We start from the raw sequence: 23,122 nt of genomic DNA on the forward strand, positions 1-23,122 counted from the left end.
GGTCTTAGTCCAATGAGAGAGGAGAGTGTGGCAGGGCTTCGACTCCTTGCTGAAGTCTTTCTTGCTTCTACAGATTTCTCTTGTACCCACCTAACCATCTATCATCAATTCTTTCCCTGGCTGAGTGCAGGGGACTGTTGGGTAAATATTCCATCACATCTATTGCTTGTGCTGGGCCTAAGTATTCTCAAACTTCAGAATTGGTGTCATAGTTACTTTTCTCATTGCTCAGACAAAATACCTGACAGTCAGATTTAAAAGAGGAAGGGTTTATTTTGGCTCAGTTTGTAGAGCTTTCAGTCCACAGTCAGCTGGCTCCAAGGCCAGGTGTCATGGCAGAGGAGAAATAGTTCATGGCAGGCAGAAGGCAGCACAGCAACAAAGTAGTGAGGAAGCAAGCAGGAAGGGACAAGTGACCATCACAGCAGCCTTCTTTCTGTGCCTTATATTTTATCCAGGGTACCTGCCCTTAGGACAGGTAGTGCTCACACCCAGGGTGGGGTACCCTTAATCCTACCCAGATCTATGCTAAACCAATCAGTGGACTGATTTAATAATCACACACCCTTGACCCCAGCATCACACACTCTAGATCCAGCCACCTCTGAAAAACTCTACCGATGACTGCATGAGGCTTTGGGGGAACATTTAGACACAGCCATAACAATTGGATATCACTCTATTCCATTTCTTGTATTTTAATTTGGGCCTTCTCTCCCTGGTGAAAAAGAGCCAAGCCATGGGCTCTTGAGGATGTATTTGATTTGTAGCAGTGCATGAGCAAGATCATATAAACATGGATCTTTGGAGAAACTTTCCCAACTTGTGAACAGAGAGCACTGTCCATGGATAATAATAATAGCACAACACTACCCTGGGCCAGGCTCTGTCCTAAATACCTTCGACCAGATATTCACTTGCTCATCTTCACAATGCTCTGAAGTGCACACTACTTCCATAGCATCGAAGCTTATCTGACCACCCCACAGACTTGCCCTCTGTACCACCAGAGGTGGAGCTGCGAGGTGCAGATGTGTCCATGAGGGAGCTGAGCAGAAAAAGGTAAACTGGCTCTTTTCCCAAAGGAGCCAAGGAGCAGGAGATCTAATTCTGCACCTGCAGACTGGAGGTGAAAGAGATGGTTCAGGAACCTTTGGACTCACTAGCAGTGGAAGAGCGTGGCTGGGTGCCCAGCATTACTGCCATTTAGAGGAACATGGAGCACAGGAGCAGACTTCAGGTCTGAGAGCACGTTTCTGAGAAGAAGCTGTGCTTGCAAGATTGTGACAGCTTCTCCCCTCTTTCCCAGCAGTGAAAACAATTATTCTTCACATTAGTCTCCCTCAGTCCAGACCCTCATGCATCTCTGTCCCAATGGCCTGAGATGAACACTGTCCAAAGAGCCTCTTTAAAAGCCTCCATCAGCACAAGCGTGCCAGCGCAGGGGTGGCTCCTCCTCCTAACTGGGGTCAGGCCTTCCCGTCTGAAGAAGTTCCCTCTCCTCTGACTGGCCTGAGCCGTGGCCTCTGCCCACTCTGGCCGCAGTCCCCACTTTGTGTGCGTCTTTCCCAGTCCCTCTCTGTCTTTGCCAGAGCTGTCTGGTGCCTCTTTGACATTGCTTATGACCACCCAGGGCAACTTTTGTCTCCCCACAGCTGCTGCTTTGAACTTTCTTAGTCTTTATGGGTCCATCAAATAGTTTTGAAGGAGAAAAGTACAATTTACTCAGCTCACTACAGAATGGAACATGGAAACACGAACAGTTGGCTTTCCAATAGTGTCTCTTTCTACGCTAGGAGCCTCTGAAGTCAAGCAAGTTGCGTGTGTGCAGGGGTTGCTACCATCAGGCCCTTCCTGCCATTGCCACCTGCTCCTCTGGGGCGAGATGATGATGCGACCACAGACCTGCAGCCATGGTGGGCAAGGCAAGTCTGTCTCAGCTTCCTGGAGTCTAATTCTTATCCTAACCCAATAAAAATATCTGTGGGCCTTGAATAACCCCATTGATAATTCCACCTGTAAATTACATTAAAATAAAGAAAAGGTAACATTGCCACCTTTAAAGCTGTAGATCAGGGAAGGTCAGGGGCTGCAAGATGAGGGCCTCATTTCTTGTGCTTGCTGACCAATGACCACAGACCTAGTGGCTTAAAGCAGCAGAAGTGTGTTCCTTCACAACTCCAGAGGACAGGAATTCACAGTGAGGCCTCTAGGGTGAAGTCAAGGAGGGGTTAGGGACAGTGCATTCCTCGCCCCGTCCCTGTTCTGGCGGTCAGTGCCATTACTGGGCTCATGGTGGCATCATTGGTCTTTGCTTCGATTATCATATTGCCATCTTCTCTTCTGCATAAATCTCCCTCTGCTTCATTCATAGGACTCTTGGAGATCACATTTAGGGTCCAGTTGGATAATCCAGGGCAATCTTTCCACATCCAAATCCTGACATCAGCCACACATCCGCAAAGTCTCTTTTGCCATGTTGGGAACCATGTGCAGCCTGCAGGAATAAGGCCATGACTATTTGAAGGCTGTTTTTTAGCATAATGCCACGGAGGGCCAGTTACAGTTTGGACTCCACTTAGAAAGTGACTTCCCGTTAAAGGGAACAGGTGACATACATGTCCTTTGTCTCAGCACTCAGGGAGATTATTAATCCAGTCAAAGTACCTGCAGACAAAGGGAAGTGCCGCAGGCCCATTCAAGAAGACCTGTTCTCTGGCCAGCAGGCAACATGAGCAGTGAGAATACTGTAGCGCATTTTGGAGAGAAAGTAGTAGTCAGTAGGACAAATGACAATGTAAGTATATGTGACAAGGGATGTGAAGATTGTGGCGAAGATGATGGCTGCCTACCCCCAAAGCATTTCCACCTTTTCTTGATAACATAATTTTAATTTTCCTGGAGTTTCCCCTGTCCACATGGCCAGAGGGGGCTCTTGTTTAATGCAGCTTGGGAGCAGTAGGTCTGGGAGGAGTCGGAGATCGTGCTGTTCTAACATGCTTCTGGTGTTGCCATGTCCTGCCTTGGGTGTCAGACTTCGATAGAAAGGGTCTAAATTAATTGAACCAATCACATTCTCCTCACGAGGGATTGGTCTGGGAATATCATGTGACTGTCTTAGCCATGGAAAGTTAAGAAGATATGATAAAGGGTCATGTTAGCTTCTGAGGAATTTACCTTCCTAATGAAAGACAGGAGAATTCTAAAAAGAAAGCCAGATTTTTCCCTTTTCATGTCTGCCTGCTTTTTATAAAGTCATGTGAGGCCTGGAGCCATGGCAGCCATCTTGTGACCAAGATGAACACACTTGAGGGTAAAGGCTGATCCTCTCAGGATGAGGAACAGAGAAGCATCTTGAAAACATGAAATGACCCCTGGTCATTTTCTTGTTAAGTGAACTGCAAGTTCCTTATGGTTTATCCCTCTGTTACTCAGGTTGTCTGTTATTGTAGTGCAATACACTCTAGGTGACAAAATAAACAGGATTCTCAGAGGAAACCAACAGGACAGGGTCAAGGTACAGAAAACCTGAGTCCAGCTATCCCACTACAAGGGTCCTAGGGACCCACCAATTCTTCACAGCAAGGAGCAACTTTAACTGGCCATCTGAACCTCACAACATGGCACCCCATCGTGTGTATTTGTGCAGTGTGACTGTATAGTAAGGGGCCTTTGATTCTCATTCTGGAGTTTCTAACAGAGCCAGAGAATTCTTTAATCATCTTTGTAAGTCACAGACCTACCAGTCCCTGCACATCTGATGATGCTTGACTTGGGTAAACGCTACCCGCAGTAATTAGGATTCTGGTGTTCACAGTGAACTGCTAAACTGTCTCCTCACTACCCCTATTCTTAGAGATGGTCACGTGTGCCTCTCTCCTTGTGCTTCTTTCAGGTTGGTTACACCTCGGTCTGGCAGCCACTTCCCAATAAAAGGGTTGCTCCCTTGGCTCCGTGCAGCACAGCAATGAGCCACATGATTAATTAATCCTGAGGGTAGCTTAAAGTACTTTAAAGAATATCTCAGGCAAACAGACATAAAATACCTATTTTTCTTCCTGGATTGTTTGTTTGAATTCCCTCATTGATATCAGACTTAATTGTGCAAGATCTTAGAAATACACCAACATCTGCCATTTTATTTCTGAGCACATTTGAAAGACAAAGATTTCAATGCCCTGTGTGGTTTCTGGAACATGATGGATCTTCATGAGGCTGAAGGGGGGAAAGTAAGAAAGAAGTAAATAAATGCCTTTATTCAAATGATATGGAATTCAAATCATGTCAGATAATCTAAGGGGTAGGGCATTAGCTTATTTCATATTGTGAATTTTAGGCGCCATGCTGATGTTTCTTTTAAGAAATAAATCTGAAAAGGAGTCCCCACCACCTTTGGGACATGGTGAAATGGTGCCTGCAGCACTGATTAGCTATGTAACTTTTAATCTAGAAGGCTCCTGATTTGTCTGACAACTCTCCCACCACCCGGCGCTGTCCTGTTCTCTGAGTCAGCACACCAGCACTTGGAAGAGCCTGCCTCATTAGGTGGAGCTGTCACTTCTATCAAACTCAAGCCCCTCAGGGCTCGTGCTCATCATTAAAGAAAGAAACACTTGTTAGAGTATTAGCTAGGCCCAGTGCAGTGCTGGTAAATTAATTTTAGAGAGGTATCTAGGTCAACATCAATCTGCATGTTGCATGCAAACACACTAGCTAGTTATCTCATGTTTGTGTGTTTCTAGGCGGTGAGGGCTAGGTTTGCTGGAGAATTATCCTGTATTTTGGCCACAAAAGGAAAAATGGTTATTCTCCTTAAAAATAACCATAAAGTAATGGTGGCATTTCTTTTGAAAGTTGACCAATACAAAAAATATTTCCAGCAGTCTTTTCAGAAAATTGTTCTTAAAGGGCATTGACATTCCTGTCTCTGTTAGCTAGCAGTTCTTTATACCAAATATTTTGATGCCCAAATAATTTATGAATTCTCTACATCTCGTTTTATCCTCTGAGTAGAAAGAATGTATTTTAGAAAATCCCTTTAGAGGTAATGAAGTTTCAACACACAGCTGAAACAATGAAATTATGATATGCTGTCCTTTGGGTAGAAATTAAGTTTCACTGAGAAATACAATAAGAATTTATTATTTTGGCAGTGGTGAATGAGGAATATTTGAAGTATGTACCATGCAAGGGTTCTCTGTTAAAAAAGAGGAAGAAAGTATGTGAGAACTCTGCAATACCCATTTCTTTCAGTATGCTCTGATTCCAATCAGGGATCACCAAGGCAGTCCCAGTAGGAAGATGCGTGTGCCATCTTAAGGACTTGTAGGTCTTACAAGGCTGAACTGTCCTGACAGCTTCTAGCACAGTCTTCTGAGAGCCACTATTGTGGAAGTGTAAGGCAAATCAAACCAGGTGAGCACAATAGTTTGATCCCAGATAAGAACTCAGAGAGGATCAACCACTATGTCATGAAAAGAGCCTGCAGTAAACAGGTGAGGAAACTGAGGCTAGGATTTAAAGAATGGAGTAAGCTGCTTGCTCCCATGAACACTAACAGAGAAGGGCTCTGTGTCATTTTCTGTCGTTGGGGAATTTGTATAGCGAAGACTCCACACTTACACACTGTTTAGGGTGGCAAAACTAGAGCTCCAGGAAAGGTTTTAATGCCTCTCACAGCAACTTGTGGTTTGATACCAATACGACCTATCACACCCATGATAATCTGTGCTTCATTTCTCCATAGTTTGGGGATACAGGGAGGGAGGTAAGTGATGGTGCAAGACAGAGCCAACAGCTCAGTCAAGGTCTGTGGAGTACAGAAGGGTACTGTGCTTAACATCAAAGTTAAGCAGTAAAAACAGACTGTGAGTCTCAACAACAGCTCTGGCCACCGACCATGCTGACACATTTTTGCACTGGGCTGAGCCAAACATTGCAACTACAGTCTAGAGATTTGTGAATCCTAGCAAAGTGCAGTACCAACAATATGATTGAATCATATCTGTATGTAACTTGTTAAAGCAAAAGTCACCTCGATTAGATCACTTGTACTTTTGTGACCCAATAATATGACATGATCGATCGGGTGGAAAGCCAGCCCACAAACACGCACGATGACGATTGTGTGATTAACTAGGCCGACTCATTGGCACTACGGTTCATGGGTATCTCAGAGTCTGAGACTGCCTGCCACTATGATGAGTTAAAGGAAAACAAAGCTCATTTCCTGTCCATGGGAGGGACAAGACACCTCTGAAAGATAAGACTGCTCTGTAGAAAAGGGAAGATATCCCTTCAATGAGAAGTGTATCTGTCAATGTAATCTATGGTAAGACAATGATGACCAGAATTTCTGGCATCATTTTTCTTGCCACTGTATGAAGGTTTTGTGGAAATAAGTACAGCAGGTTTGGAGGAAGCAGCTCACTGTGTAGAGTCTTTCCCATATCTATCACTTGTTAGCCATGTGAGCTTAGGCAGGCCAATATTGTAAGCTCAGTAAAACTGAGACTCTTAATATTCCTGGTTAAGGAGGTTGTAGGTTGTAGGAGGATTAAACAAAACAGCATACAGCCTGACCCATAGTGGGTGCCATCGAATATTTGAACTTTCAGAAGCTAGATACATTTTACGAGAGGGCATTCTTTTGATTTGATTGCTTGTCTACTAATTAGCTTCATTTTCAAAAACTAATTTTAAGGGTAAAGTAAATGCAATTAAGTAACCATTAAAATGTATACATAAGGACCTGGTTTCCCCACACCTCCCCCAGCTGCCTTACAATGTGACAGTAGGAAAGGAACAACAGCATTGACAAAACCAAAGCAACTCATAATTGAACTTATCACACCAGGCTGAGAGACACATGGTGCCAGTTCATATCCACCGAGGCAACTGAGCCATCTGTCAGTGATGCCTGGGCAAAGGGGATCAGACTGGGTGAGGGGCACCTGCCCAAGCGAGCTTTAGGAAGGCCCTGCCCCCAGAAGCTCTAGATGGCCAAATTTAACACCTCTACAAAGAATAGTTCTAAGGAAAAAGATTTGGTTCTTAAGTAGAGTTTTCCCAGTTTTCTGTTAAGAATGAATCCTTGCACTGTGTTGGACACACACTTTGCAGAGTGAAAGACTTTTGTTGCCTTAAAAAAGGAATTAATTGGGGCCTCTATTAAAAACGTGAGTGCCCATCAGATCCCCAGATCACTCTTAGGGCTGGAAATGTTATTCTGGTGCAGTTTTTCACAAGCCAGTTTGGCTTTTGGCATTGTTGATTAGCCCAAGTGTAGCAAGTCATCACTGCCATTTGAAAGTTCATCTTCAAATGTTTGTCATTCTTGCAAAGCCCTTCAATGGATCTCCATGAATTAAAATACAGACACCAATGTCATCTCTATTACCCAGGTCCACCTCTTAGCCCCTGCCCATCTGTATCCAGAAAGGTACCCTGGAGTCTCTTCAAAGACATAAGGAGGCCTGCCTACTTTTGCAGAGAACCTGTGGAAGATATATCGGAATACAGGAAGAGTGTCCATTCATTGTTCTCTGGTCCTCAATTTTGAGTTCCTGAGCCCAGCATCATTTAAGAACTTGTGAGTCATGAAAATCTTTGGATCCCAGCACTGCTTTATTGAAGCTCTGTGAATGGGCCCCAGTAATCTGTTTTAGCCTCCCCCTAGCTGATTCTGATGGACTCTCAACTGGTTCAAACCAAAAACCACTGGTTTAAAACAAGAAGTGGATTCTGTCACTTATTTCAATATGGTGAAATAGTAAGATTCTATCTAGTTAGGGCTCTCAAGTTCTTGCTGAGATTTTTCTATATTCAAGCAGAGGAAGAAAAAAAAAACACCCTAAACTTTATTTTTATGTGATTGACATTCTGTAAAGTAGCTTTGATTGGGAAACATTCAGATGAGACTAAACCTGATAATTAGAGAAGAAAGGCAGCCACTTTAACTTCACTACTCTGAGTCTTTACTTTCATAAGTCAAAGTCTCCACTAAAGTCATTTTTATAAAACTAGGTCTAACTGTGCTGTAGTGCACTGCCCTTTAGCCTGTTTCTGTGTACATAATGCAACTTGATTTCAGCTGCTCAGACTGGGAACAACCATTCAGTGATAGCTGTCAAAGGGATGAAAAGAATATTTTAAATTTAAGGGAAATTCATAATGTTTTTTGCATCGTTCTTTTACTACATACATGCAAACATACTCTTGCATAAACATTTTCTACTTTTACTGTAGTATATAATAAAGGGTAATGCATGTATCAATATATTCTATATATGGAAAGAAATGAAGGTCAAATGTAAATATGCTTTACATGGGAGAAGTTAAAGTCCATTTTATATATGCCCACAAATAGAGGAGGAAAAATTGTACTGTGTAGTATAATATGCTCTATTTAATAATTTCACACTGGTTTATGAAACCAGCAGAACATAGTTAAATGAACAGGAATCGAAAGCACATGATAGATGTGTTCCTTATAGCATTTAAATCTCTTCCACTTGATTAAAAATTCCTAGTTCCTCTTCACTGAATTGTTTAGAGTTTTTGAGCAGCCTCTGCCCTGATTAAAACAAATTAGCATCAAAGATCCCCTGTTGAATGAGAAATCATTAATTGAGAAACATGCAATGCTCCTTAATTACCTTTAGAATAGTGAGGGAACAAATAATCTCAGGTTCCAGAGGGGCTGCCTGCTCTGCGCTGTGGACTCATTTCGTGTAGCTGCTGGAATAAAACTCAAGTTGCAAGCACTACTGGGGAATGCCAGTGCAAGCTTCAGTAAACACACTGTAGATTGTTTATCTATGAGAAAAATATCTAGATAATGACTAACAGGAAGAGAGGAATATGTTTTAGTTTAGTATTTTGTTGAAAGCTTTAAAAGCGTGTTATCTATGCCTATATTGATTGAGAAAGCATGTGAGCTATTATTTCGGATACAGATTTCAATGCTTGCCTATATTGATAGAGAAACCATGTGAGTTATTATTTTGGATACATATTTCAGTGTTTTGCATACAATATCTCATTTATGTTATCATCTGATGAGATTTCAGATGTTCATGTATAGATGAGTGACTTTATCATTTAAGAGTGGGTCAAAATGTTAAAGGTCCTAAAATAGCTACAGATGAGAATTCAGAGTGTGACAAGGTACTGTAGTTCTTCTATTCTGTATGCACCAACACAGTAGTCAGGGCCACTCTTATACCTTAGTGAGATACAATATGTCCCTCTACCTTAAAAAGCTGGACAACATTTAATCATAACTATGGGAATGTCACTAGAAAACCAATTTTTATGAGAGTATAATGACCCAAAGAGTGTTACAGTCTGTTTGTACACAAAGCCCTCGGAGCCCTCTGATATGAGTGCTGTGAGGCTGGAGCTGAGCTTCTGAGGATCTGGAAGCTTGTTCATCACAAGCTTCCTGGAGGAAGTAGGAGCAGATTCTCATCTTTCTATGCTGGTGGTAAGCATGGCAAATTTTAGTCATTCAGCTGATGGTAGAATCTTTGTTTCTTTCTAGTTTTCCCGATTTCCATTTAACAATCAAATCATGCTTCCTCAACAGTCCTTAAAAAAAATCAATAGAATCCTTCAGTTTCTTCTATTTCATTGGCTATTTTTGGTTCACTACATAGTTTATATACTCCTTCCGATAAAATAACCTGTCTAACGGTGCTACTATTTCCCACCCACTCTGAGTTTTAAAGTATTTAAGACTCAGCTTCTGAAACTTGTGGTGCAAAGTGACACATCTGACAAATTGAACTAAAGTTTACACCAAGAACTTAGATTATAAACCTTTTAGAATTTATTAATCATCCTTGTCAAGTTACAAGATGATAAACTTGATTAATCTTTGTAAATATTGCTAATAGTGCTTTAGAGCCTAGAATACATAAGGATGATTATCAAGACTCCATCAATAATATGTAATTTTTACTAAAAATAGAATGCTTCTATGAATTGTATTAAGGCAGTATGAAGTATGGCAGACTATAGGCATTATTATAATGCTTTGAAAAACTAAGAAAAACTGTTTTTCCCCAAAAGGGTTCCCATGAAGGTATCTTATGCCTTTCTGTGTCTTCCGCTTTAGGACTCAATAATTCTCAGTTCACTAATATGCAAAACCAAAATTGTTCAGTGATATATGGTCCCTTATAAGAATTATTAATAAAAAGGTTGCCACATATCCATCTTCTGGACATTGTTGTGAAAATAAAAAATCATGTCACCAAAATATTGCACTTTGTGTATAAAACCCAAGGCATCTTTATATGCCATTACAAACTTCTGGTTTGACCAGCTTATCATAGACTTTGCTTCTGAAAGACAGAATGGTGCTACTTGGTAGCTCTCTGTCATGGACAGGCTGCTTCCTTGACAGCCCACCCTGATGGTGTTGATCATGAAGGTCAAGTTGGAGCTGCCACTTCAGAAACCAGCAAGGACTGGACGCTGCAGACTCAGGGTTTGTTCCTTCTTCCCAGTCAATCTTCATACAGATGTCTGTTGTTCATCTGGATATACTCCTTCTTCCTTCTATCCTCACCAGGCAATAAGCATCAACTGAACCCAGAGTTCTGACTTTCAGAAGAACTTGATAAGTAGCATATCCGGTTTGCTTTATCTGTTTGTGTGGCAAGGTAATTCATTTCATGTTGAAATCAAATTGTTTCAAGCTGAGCTGGTGTTTTTACTGCTGTCCTTCCAGCTGGCCTTCCGTTTTAAGTGCCATCGTATTTCAAACAAGCTGATCTAAAGGAAAAGATTACTGCTGCCTCCGTTCATTGTCACAGTGGAACGATGTGCAAGACCTATTTTATGTTATGTTATGTTATTTATTTATTTATTTTTAAGGGAAGGATAGAAAGAAGTATGGGTGTGCTTGTCTGCAGATAGGGAAAATGAGCTGAGTAGTTGATGAGGGGTCAGGAGAGATATGTGATGATGGGAAAGAAAAATCTAACACAATCTGTTGGTATTTGGTATAAAATTACCATTTAAAGTTGAAGAAGGTAATACGTAAAATGTTATAGATACTATAAAAATCTGGAAAGCACGCCTCTGACTCACCAGGCAGCACAAACCACTGGTTTCAATGACAGTTCAATTATTTAAGAAATTTGGCAAATCTATGCACTTTAGTATTACCCCTTCCAAAAAAAAAAAAAAATTCAGCCGGGTATTTAGCTCAGTGGTGATGCTGCGTGCCTCGAAAGTGCAAGGTCCTGAGTTCGATCCCCATAGCCCCCCCCAAAAAAAAAAATTCAGGAGAAAGATCAATGCTCATGATTCACTGAATTTAACTTTGGACCTTCTGATAGTAAAATAAAATAGTTAACTATGGTCTGCTTCCCATTTAGACAACAACAGCAACACCAATAACAAAGTCTATCACAAAATGCACATGACATAGGTGAGCATTTTTAGGCCAGTTTACTTATAAATGGCTTAGATGACTGAGCCAAGTCATTACAAAAAAGCTGACATTTGAATCTACATTACAATTTGAGCGCCTCCCCACGATGGATCTGTTTTAAGATAGCTTACACATCACCCTAAAACACAAAATTTAAAACATCTTCAGGAAACAGAGGCTATAGAAGCCCAAAGAACTCTTACAAGAATTTGGAGGCTAATGCTATATTCCCAGGAGGATTTTCTAGAGCAAGATTCTTTATCTGACCACACACACAGCTGGTTTAGAGAAGCTGTTTAGACAACTACCTTGCCTGGGTGAAAATATCACTTCTGCCAAAAATAATACTGGCTAAACCTTTTTCTCATGAGTTGAATATAGTGTTTCTGTAATGCTGTTTGAGGGGTTTGGTTTCTTGTTCAGTTAGAACTGCTCCAATCCAATCTTTGAATGAGAATTATTTCCTCAATGAAGAGGGTAAGTGCTAGGAAGCAGGCAGATTAGAATGGAAGGGGGGTAATTTATAGAACCTTATTCAAAGTTATAATGTAGCTTCGTATTGGAAAACCAAATAGTACTATCTGTTGTCATAGCAGGGCTTCAAAATTAAAGCTCCACAATACCTTGGCTGCCGTGGTTATATCAGGTGCCCTGACTCTAAGCGAGTGAGGAAGTAAGAACTGAGAGAGGGAATTGTGTGTTTATCACAGGGTTGTGAGTTGGAGCTGAAAGAATGCCTATCATTCACTGCAGCCACTCAGATTTCTAGGCAAATGACCCTTTCTGCCAGAGAAAAGTCAATTTGAGCTAAAACCTCCAAATCCCTGCATAGGCTCTGATCCACCAACAGAAAGCTGCAGAGCAGTGTGTGGCTTGGAGGATCACAGAACAGCTGCTGCCTATTGTTGCAAAAGAAAGAGGCTCCAAGATGCAGTCAGCTCTGGCACACTTTTGCCCAGGATTCTCCCAAAGATTCTGTTTTTTATTGCTGTTGGGAGATGCTAACCAGACTGGGCATGTTGCTCAGAGTTAAATGGGGCCTCTTGTTCTCGGATTCTTTCCCTGGCCTGGCCCCTGGAAACTGTGATAGAAGGCTTCCTTTGGAAGAGGAATCCCAGTTACATCCCCGAAAGCAGAGGCAGAGCTAGCCCCAGTGTGGCCTCAGGTCAAGATCCTGGTATCTGGTGTGCATGAGGCCCTCAGCTCAGGAGGGTCACAGGCTCTTGATCTTTCTGTGGGACTGGGTCCTTCTTGCTTTGCTCTTTCCCAGAAATGCCCCAGAGACCTGGCAGAGAAATGCCACTTACATAAGGTTTCCACTCAGATGGCTACACAGTCACTAAGCCCAAAGTTTACCCCAAAATGTAAAGGCTTTTCTCAGAAAACTCAATTAGCCATAGCTGCTCTGGGCTCACAGGCTGACGTTTTTGCTAAGAACAGTTTCTGTAAACATAAAACACAGGGCCAGGGACAGACTCCAGCCATAGCCGGAGCCTAGCTGCTCAGTCTCTTGTGAGTTTTGCCTTGCATCCTCAGGAGCCTTCCAAGTGCTCAGCATGCCATCAAAAGTGCGCGTGGAAGAAAGCTCAAGGAGAACTGGGTGAAAAGCAGGAGAGAACCATGTGGAAATCCAGCAACACACATTTTACAACCAAGTTTTATGTGGAGACGTGCTTTTTCAGGTTCTTGCAGTGATTTTTCCTGTACGATCTTCAAAGGGTTAAAAGAAATAAAACTGCATATGGCAGTAGGGGTTGGAAGAGGCAATGTTTTATTTCAATAATTAAAGTCCTGATTAATAGCACATTATATTCTGAAATGTTGGCTTTTTAAAGCAGATTTGAACTTTTACACGATCTGTTTTTAACACTGGCATGCACACCTCTTTACATATATACTGATAGTAGCTATGGTTCTACTACTTAATTTAGAAAATTTGATAAAACAGAAATATTAAATGCACACTATAATGAAAACACTGCCGAGTATCAACCAGATGGCTTGTATTCCTTGGAAAATTATGTAAAGCATTTTGAATTAGGGTGATAACTTCATTATTTAAAGAACTCCCTGTAATTGTAGATAAAGGCTGCTCTTTGGCCCAGAACAGGGTTCCCCTAATTTGCCCCTTAGTAAGAATCACTGTACTACCCTCCAGGACCACCCTAATCCTTCTGCTCCTGAAGGTAGGAATCACACTAACCTGGCAAATTATCATGAAGGGGTAAGTTCCCAACTCTATGAAATAACAAATGGGTTTTGGAAATGGATTTTGTGAAAAGTGTAGATGAATAGAATTAGTTTATTTGATCAGTTCTATAATCTTTAAAAAAAATACAAAACACTTTTCAAACGATAGTTTTATGCTTACTGAAAAAGATGTACCATATATGACAATACATTTTAGGCACTGGCCCCTTCTTGCCTAGTTTGTATGTGATAAGGTGACAATTGATATTCCTGTCTAAATGTCATCAAATAGCCATTAAAAATGCTCAACTGAAACTTTATATAGATTTAGAGTCAAAGCTCTATTGACCTAAATACAAAAGTAACTTTTAAAAAATTCTCCATATCACAGAAATACAGGAACTTAAGATATTCAGGAAGTCTTTTTTGCATCAACCTGCTTGACTTTTAACAATGGTGAGAAGGTGAATGAAAATTAAACAACAGGCTCATAAATCAGTTGGTAGGAAGAGAGCGCCCTGGTGACCCCATGATTAACACCAGCCATGCTGCATCGAGGGCTGCTGTGGTAACTTCATGTCTGCTACCTCACTGCCTCCCTTTACAGGTGCGAAAGCTGGGCCTGCCTTCAAAGCTTCCCCAGCACCAGGCACTCACCTCAAAGCTGGTTCTGGGGTCTGTCCTCCAGCCTGTGCACCAGCCTGCACACTAAGTGACATAGTCACCTGTGTCTTACTGACACTGAAAGAAAATGAGACACTGGGAAATACAGTAAGATCGATTACATATTTAAATATGCTCAACTTGCAGTTTTGCTATTAAACAGAACACTATAGAATATGGCTGCTATTTTTTCTCTGTATATCACTAAAATAGCTCTTCATTCAGTGAGAATCTGAACTCTTTAGAAATTTATTAAACTGATCTGTAAGCATAAACAGATTCTTTTCTAACAAGAATTCTTTAGCTGTCCAAATAGTGTTCTCAGGTTAATTTTTAAAAACTACGTTGCATTTAACCAAGATTTTTATATGCTTAGCGGAACAAGAAATCCTAAAATCTGAAGATTTTTTCAGTTACTCTATACTGAAATGTTCAGAATTCCACTTAGGTAAGTTTTCAAGAGAATTAGCCAATTAACTGCTAACTTCTCCGAAAGCATCTGCATATATTTGTGCTTTGATTTTTTTTTTTAAATAAGAGCATCCAATTTTAAAGTGTTTGTGGTGTGGGGAGAAGACAAGACACAAATTCAAAATGATTATTCTTCATCCTTGATGGGTTTTTAGCCAACTTCACGTGAAGGAAAAGAATTTTATTATCAGTAAAATGCTTTGATAAATAAAGAATATAATGCATAATTAGCCATGGGGTTAGCAATATATGGCTTAGAAAGGTATAATACAACTTTAACTTAACATTGTATTATGTTCCATAATTTATTAAAATTCAAATAATTGTCTTATGTTTTATGTTTTTTGGCCTGGTTTATATGTTTATATGTTTTTTGGTCTGGTTGTTAAGCTGTATAAATTATATTCAACTTTATAATGATTTATACATAAATGAGCCTGATGGTGGCAAAATAAAAGGGAGTGGAGAAAAGGAGTAAAACAAGAACTGAGATGTGTTATGTACATGTACCAGTTCCCTATAATGAATGTAATCATTATGTACTGAAAACATGTACTAATAAAAATTGTTTTAAAACCCAATAAAATTCAAGGTGAATGAAACATGACAATTCTTTCATAGTATTGCTACTATTTGCTTAGCCTTTCTAAAGATATAACTGAGATTTTTACATAAAAGTCTATGTGTTCCTGTTATATAAGCTTTCTCTAGAGAAAACTGTTAGAGAATTAAACAAATTGGGCAACTGCTCTATTTTAAAATGATTGTATCTTTGTACTGACAAGTTTTGTCAATTTATTTTTCCATGAGAAAAATCAAGATTTAAAGGATCCAAAAAGAAGCTGATAAAATTACTTGATCGTTGTTTTGGCGATAACTACATTTGCAAACTTAGCTCACTGATTTTTTGGAGATAAAAATATCATAGGGAAGTAAAAACAATCAGGCCTCTCTTGCCCCCTAAAACTCACAAGCTATAGATAAAATTACTAAAATTACTTTAAGAATTGTCTTATTTTTAATGCATGGAAAATAGCAAAATTAACATGCCAACATAGGAAATATATACTATAATTTATAAATGCCTAATTATCAAAATAATGACATAGTCATGATTAGATGCAACCTAGCAATCTTTTATAAGATGCAACTACATATTGTATGATCATTCCTATTATATATTACAGTCAATCCTCATTAAATTAAGCTGACTATGTATAAATGGCATTTGAAATAAACGTTTAATATCACAATAGGGTCATATTCTGCTACTGTACAACCATGGCATGCAAGTAACGAGGCATTAACTGTAAAATGTCATTACCTTCCAGAAATCCAAAGAACATGAAAAGTACATATATAGTACTAAAGATCAATTAGATTTTAATGACTGTCAGATTAAATAAAACTACACTGTATACAGCAGCTTTGGATATCTGTCATTGTTCTATATCCTGCAATTCCAAATGGGTCTGAGCTTTAGTGAGTTGTTGTCAGTATTAGGGCACAAATGTTTCTGTGTTCCAGTGTGAAAGCTGCTTCATTTTATTTTTCTTTCTGCCATAATTCAGAGTATTAAGTCATTAGGAATGTGCTGAATGTAGCCAACAATGAACTTACTTTTTTGAACTGGAGAATTTCTCTCATGGCACCAATGTGTTCATGTTGGAAACAGGGATCCTGCCGATACCAGACGATACTCTTTTCTGCTTATATTCCATGTGAAATAGTTGGCAGGAAAGAACTTGGGTCATATAATAACTTGGGAGCTGTTATCTCTAACATACACTGCATAACATTTGTAAAAGGTAAATAAAATCTAGCAGCTAGAAAAGGAAGGCCAAAATAAAATGGCACGTTGCTATAAAAATGCAGATAGATCATTTAGGACTGACCCAAACATTCCTAGGCAATTAAAAATTACCATTTTGGAGCAGAAGCTTGCATACTATAAAATAACTATTTCAGCTCTCTTCAGGTTGTGGTATTGGAGGCTGTTTTTGGAAGAAGGAGAAAAATTGACTGCTGGACAGGCTTTTCCATGCTCTATCAGCTCTGATAATGAGTTAGGCAGTTGGCATGGATGACAGGAATGTCCCCTACACTCAGCATTCTAATAAACCTCTTGTGAAGTGGTACACATTCTAAACAGACTTATTCTGGTCTACATTCTGGTTAGGTAGAAAATTATTACATTCTCAACTCGAGTTTGGACGTGATATGGTCATATGAAATATTTAAATACATTATCTGCATCCCACTAAATCAAAATCTTGCTTTCACATTTACAGTGAGAAAAAATACTATTTAAAGCCTTGGGATGTGTTCTTCTGTTCATATATAGGTGACCTAAGTTTGTTTATGAGGCAAAAACTGTACAATTTTTATCATTCAGGCATTATAAAATGTCTTTCTTTAAAGTCTTGGGATATAAACAGTTGATTTATATGAATTACGTATTTCCAGCTGCGTTAAGAAATAATATACATCTTTTTCCAGAGTAATTTAATGTTAGCTATGATAAGCCTAAGGTCCAGTAGTTGTAGAAACTGACTTTATCACCTGTGACCATCAACACTGTTGCTTTTATAAAACTCGTGAACATTCTTTGGCCACTTGGGAAATTGCCCATGTAGAGGGAATTGTACTCTGGCCCAGGATTATACAGAGATTGGCCTCTATAAAATGTGAGGTTATAGAAGAGCTAAAACGGAAGCCATTTACAAAGTCAGTCGGTACAGAATCTACGGGAGAGATTTCCATTTCTCAGACACAAGTTCCTTGACGTGTGGAGAGGTGTTTTCGATTTCGGACTCCCGAAGTTTTGTCTTTATTATCTGAAGGCTTCTGTTGTGAAATGTCTATCAGGGCACTGGCAATTGCAAGGCCTGAAAGAGAAAGCAAGAGGCATTTAAATGCTTATTTAGACATTTCCGGGAGGCAGGGCGATGGTGGCTTAGGGTCCTGCTTCCTATTCCTTCACAATTAGTCATGAATGTTCAGCTGCTCATCAGATGTTATCAAACAGAGCGCTTCATACTTGAAGAAGAACAAGGTGAACAAAGTTAATGTAACTTTAACTTTGAGCAAGTCCAGTGTTTGAACAACATCACATTCAATTGTGGATAGGACTCCACCCCTTAATTTCTATGTCTGAATACTGTTTGCTCTAGATGTACTAGGAATTTTGAAAGTTATTATTTTGGTTTTTATTTTTTAGGAATGAAACTCATCATATCAATATCATTTTTTAACAGTTAGAACATTTTCAGGCTTACAGAAAAATTGAGCCAATACTGATAGATGGTTATCAACTACAGTCCATAGTTCACGTTATAGTTTACTGTTTGTGTTGTGCAGTTCTATGGATTTTGACAGACACATAATGTCATGTAGCCACCATTACATCATCACATAGAATTGTTCACTACCCTAAAAATCCTTGATTTATTACTCTCCCCAAAGCCTCTAGCAAATGCATCTTTTTCTTAAAGTCTCTATAGTTTTTCCTTTTCCAGAACACCGTATAGTTGGAATCAAAAAGCAGCCTTTCAGACTGGTTTCTTTCACTGAGAAATATATATTTGCTCCAATTTGGATGGTGAATATTCTCAAAAGCCCATGTAATAAAAGCTTCGTCCCCAGGGTGGTGCTTTTTGGAGGTGTTTGAAAATTTATTAAATTTATACAATCAATGGTTCAACTATATACCCTGCTTTATTTATTTATATACCCTGAGTCAACTTAGTTTCTTTTGCATCTCATAGTTCTTGAGTTAGACAAAATGTCTCAAATCACTATAGGTACAACCAGGCCCAGAGCACTTAGCCTTATTTAGACAGAGGTCACTGAAGAACTTAGAATTCATTCCCTTCTCTCTGGAGTCTTAGAGACTTGGCTTTGAAGCAAGCTGACCCAATCCCTGAGTTGTCATAGCTGTCTCCTCCACGTACTGCTCTTGGAGGGAGGCCTCTCTTTTGGGTCTTATCCCACCTAAGAAGTCATTGAATTATTTTATTCTTGTGAATCAATTTATTCTAGGTAAGCTTCAAAAATGATCAGTCCAGAACAGAACTCCAGAGATTTATGAATATAAAGAAATGCCCATGCAGACACGGCCAGGCACGAGGAAGGTTACCTAGGCTGGTGCAGTGTTGCGGAAGTCAGGGGAGGGGGTGGCTTGAGAAGTTTGAAAAAGTACCACACAGGTCATCAGGGTCAGGCCTGGCAATGGCACAAGTTGTTAGATTCCCTCAAAGAAGATTCTGGTGATCTGTGAGCGATTTCTGAACCTAACTGATGATGGAAGCTTAAAAGTTAAGTAGGGAAACAGATGAGAGGAAATGTGGCTAACAGGCACAAGTCCCACATTTAAGACATTTTGGTGATGAAAATGATAAGGGGAAGCAACAGAGTCAGATTAAATATATGGTACCTGGATGTCTATGATTATATGAGGGAATGATTGAAGACAAGAAAATGTGTCTGTGGAGACGGAGGAATTTAAGGTGTTAGAGAGGGAAGGGATTACAAAATTGCAATAATCACTACTACCTAGGCTAATAATACACATTTACCTTTTAAGGCTTGCTATCAAGTATCTTTCTCTTTCAGTGTATTAAATATTATCCTGAATTTCTTAGAGACATTGCAAGTGTAAAGTTTAAATAAAAATTACATTCTTGATCTTTGAAAAGCTCATGTGAACATCGAAACTGTCCAGTACAGAAGTTTTCATCTCTTATCTGCTGTAGCAAATAATTATTTTCTTATTTCTTGTCTAAATGGAGGGGAATGGCATTCATTAAAAAAAAATCGCAGACAGTGATTATGCTAACTGAAAATTCAGTTCAGTTCGATCTTAAATTTCCACAAATCTCTTGGAACATTTCTGTCATAATCTACAACTTCCTGCTATTTCATTCCTGGCACCATTTTATCCAGATACAGCCAAATATGACAAATAATATATGTCTCCTTTAATGTGGACAGAGACCACTTAGACTAATTTCAATGATCACACCATCCAAATATGAAATCATGTTGTTCATTAAACTACTGCATGACCTAGTTCAAAGAAGCTCTGAAAAATAATACTTTTCCTTTCACTTGTGGCTACAAACATTTTCCTTACAGAAGATATAGAGCCAGAAGAGAAGCAAACAAATTGGGTTGCCAAAACAGAAAATTCTATACTAACTTAAAACTGCCACAATTTCTTTGTATTTTAGGATGTATGAAGTCCAATATCTAATTAAACTAGTGTCTCTTTCAACAGGTCCCGGGTTCACTAGTGATTTTGAGGCTTGGAAACACATTCAGTTAAAAAATCAAAAACCAAAACATAAACATATGCCAGCTCTTAAAACTACATTTAATTTACAAATAAAATAACCAATCATGCTTATTTTTAATTTGACAGCTTTTTATTTTTCCTATGAAAATGTAACAATCAACCATGTTTTCTCCTTGAAAGGTGGTAACTGGGTGGGAAATCTTGCATTTCTCCAGGCAGTGATATTTCAGTTTCTACCCTGTGTGCTCAGAGATCACTCAAGGTCACTTGCCCAAGGTCTTATAGATGGGGCAATGACATTTTCATACAGAGTTAAGCTTGAGTCCTTTACTAGATCACACAGTTTGTAGCCCAATATGGATTATTCAGCTTTATAAATCTTGTAATTTAATTATGAACAATACAGAAGCATAATTACTGCATTTGTGTGTATATCGACATAGTAACTGCATTTATGTGTGTGCGGATACCTTGAATGCCAAGTTAAATATAAGTTTTTTGTTATTATTTTTGTATTTATTTATGTTTGCTATAGGGTGAATTTCCCCAAATAAAGAACGAACTGGAACAACCCAGAAGTTTCTAGGTTCTCTTTCATCCTGAGACAGGACCTGGATAAAAGACCCAACAAGGGAACGAGGTCCCTGTCCTTCTGAGTTGCATTGTGTGGGGAGGACTCATTAAAGAGACGGGGTACAGAGAGTAAGTAATCTCTATCATTTTGCTTCAGCACTCTTTGTTAAGGTAAGGGAACTAATTTTCTTAACTGATTAGAAGAAAAGTCAAATTAGCATACTTTAAAGAAGACAATATTACTTCCTCATCCCCTAATCATACCATTTATATGCTGGTGAGAGAATGAAGATATGTATAACGGCCAGTCCACATATGAAAACAGAAGTCTGATCCATAACCTATAGTAACATACTCAGAAAACCAACTCCTTATGTACAATGAGCCCCATAGAAAGCCAAGCTGCATTAAGTCAGACTAATAGGACTTCAACCTGCTATCTCAAGTAATAATCCATGAAGTTAAACAATAATCCTTAGAACCATTGTCCTCTGATGGTCAGGATAACTGACAGCTTCCTTAACTGGTGTTCACACTTCCAATTTAGGACAATTAGAGAAAAGCAAATATGTAGCTCTAACCAATTGCAGAAGGTGCCACTTCTACTTAGCCTGCCTATCCTGCTCCCTAAACTAACATCCTCCAGTTGGCACACCTGAAGTGCCCATGCTCGCTTCTGAAAGCTTTCCCTCTCCTCTACCTGCCTTCTCATTCTTGCCAGAGCACCAAGCTCAGTGATGGACTCATTTGTTATGGAAAGCACTAAATGACTCCATTTGCTTGCTCCCATTTTGTTCCCATTTTGTTGGTCTTGGTTTATTCACACACAGGCAATGACAGGAGAAAGGTAATGAGATCTTTTCTGGATTAAAAAAAGATATGTATTAATAAAATAAGAGCAACCTAGAAACAGGTCCATTGTGTGAGCCCTTGCAGCACACACTTTCTCCTGGCCTAGACTTTCTTGGGAGTTTTCCTGGATGGGAAGTTTTCCAGAAATGAACTGCGTGTCTTGTGTCCTAGGACGAAGTGCTCGGTCCCAGTCAGATCCTGTGTGGTGGTGCATGCTGAGTTCCATTAAAATCAGGTCACTCCAGCCGATCATTTTTCAAACTGTCACACAAATCATCTGATGAAATCCACTTATTGCGTTCTCTAGGCCCTAGCATAGTTCTTTGTTATCAAAGCAATACAATTAACTAGGGGAACAATTCATTATTTTAGACTGGCGGTCTAAAGGAATTTCATTTACCATGTCAAGATGATGCACAGATGCTGCAGGCTAGCAAAATTTACATCAAAATATACTAGTAGATTCAATAAAAATGCTGGGGCTTAAATATTTATTATGTTTTACCTCTTTGCACTTTTAATTCTTAAATACTAGACACTACGACATTTAGATCATTGAAATATGAAGTACATAAGAAAGAATGTCCATCTTCTGTTTCCTTTTCCATTTCTCATGGTCTCTTGGTGTTTCAAACTGATGCTTGCTAATGTGGAACCTGACATGGATGCTCTGGGTCACTCAGGCAGGGCAGCTTGGAAAGAAGCAGACTTTTAGGACCATCAGAATTTCCTTCAGCAAACGGGCATGATTCAATAGTCATAGGGATGGATATCAAGTTACCCCAACCATTTTGTAAGTAGAACATACCCTAAAATCAGACCTTTACCCACAACCATAGAGAAAGACAATATTTGTTTTCTAAAATTTAAGTGTTTCATTTCTCTTTAAACATGTGCAAACATGCCCTAAAGAGAAAGCAACATAAATGATGAAAAGCTAAATATTTAAATAGTAAATATATCTTTTTGTAAATCACTAAATTTGCAACAAAAACCACTAAGGAGAAATATCAGGAACATAGTTATTGTTAGTAAAATTCTAGTTTTCCCTAATGGAAGTAATATGGTAATATTAGACTCCAGTAGTAACAATTTAATCATAAAATTACTGATGTGTTTTTTTTACAATTATGCAGAACAATTAATAAGTACAGTAATAAAATACCGCACATCAAATGAAATTGCCCTGGAAAGAGCATTCCCGCTTTGTATACACACATAGCACTTCCATTTTGCTTCTGAACGAAAGCCTTAGAAAACTCATTCATTTTGCAATGCTCTCCTCCCAAGTCTGTGTGAAAGCAGGCACAACTATATATTTTAAATTTCCAGGAAAACAGCTTCATTAGGCGTGAAAGGTTAATTGCAGGTTGAAGTGGAGTTCAGGGAATGGGTGTGGGGTCTGTAGTGAATTGCACGGTCCGCTTCGGGAAGACTGAATGAGTGCTATAAACTGTTTGCCCTGCTGAAATGTTTTACTACCTCATTTACTATCTGTCTTCTTTTACTGCTTGTATTTGTAGTTCTTCTAAACCTTTAATGGCTACAGTTTTATTTCACTGTAATCAGATTTAAATGGAAATACCACGCTGGGATGTTTAAATGTTTTCCCTCTGATTGTATATAGCTAC

The 23,122-nt window shown here is 39.2% G+C and overlaps 1 protein-coding gene across 3 annotated transcripts in view; it reads right to left on the minus strand.

Annotated features, from left to right (window-relative positions):
* Nucleotides 1–13,200: 13,200 nt before the first annotated feature.
* The window catches only part of Atrnl1 (attractin like 1), an 833,568-nt gene continuing 823,646 nt past the window's right edge, over nt 13,201–23,122 (minus strand). For all 3 annotated transcript variants that reach the window (XM_087185263.1, XM_004838867.4, XM_087185259.1), the window contains one exon: nt 13,201–17,658. In XM_087185263.1, the coding sequence (XP_087041389.1) occupies nt 17,635–17,658 (24 nt within the window). In that variant the 3' untranslated portion in view covers nt 13,201–17,634. The remainder of the gene's footprint in view (nt 17,659–23,122) is intronic.

Source organism: Heterocephalus glaber, unplaced genomic scaffold (assembly GCF_053883595.1).
Source record: "Heterocephalus glaber isolate CG9 unplaced genomic scaffold, H.glaber_assembly_v1.0 deba00001497, whole genome shotgun sequence".
Classification (NCBI taxonomy): Eukaryota; Metazoa; Chordata; class Mammalia; order Rodentia; family Bathyergidae; genus Heterocephalus; species Heterocephalus glaber.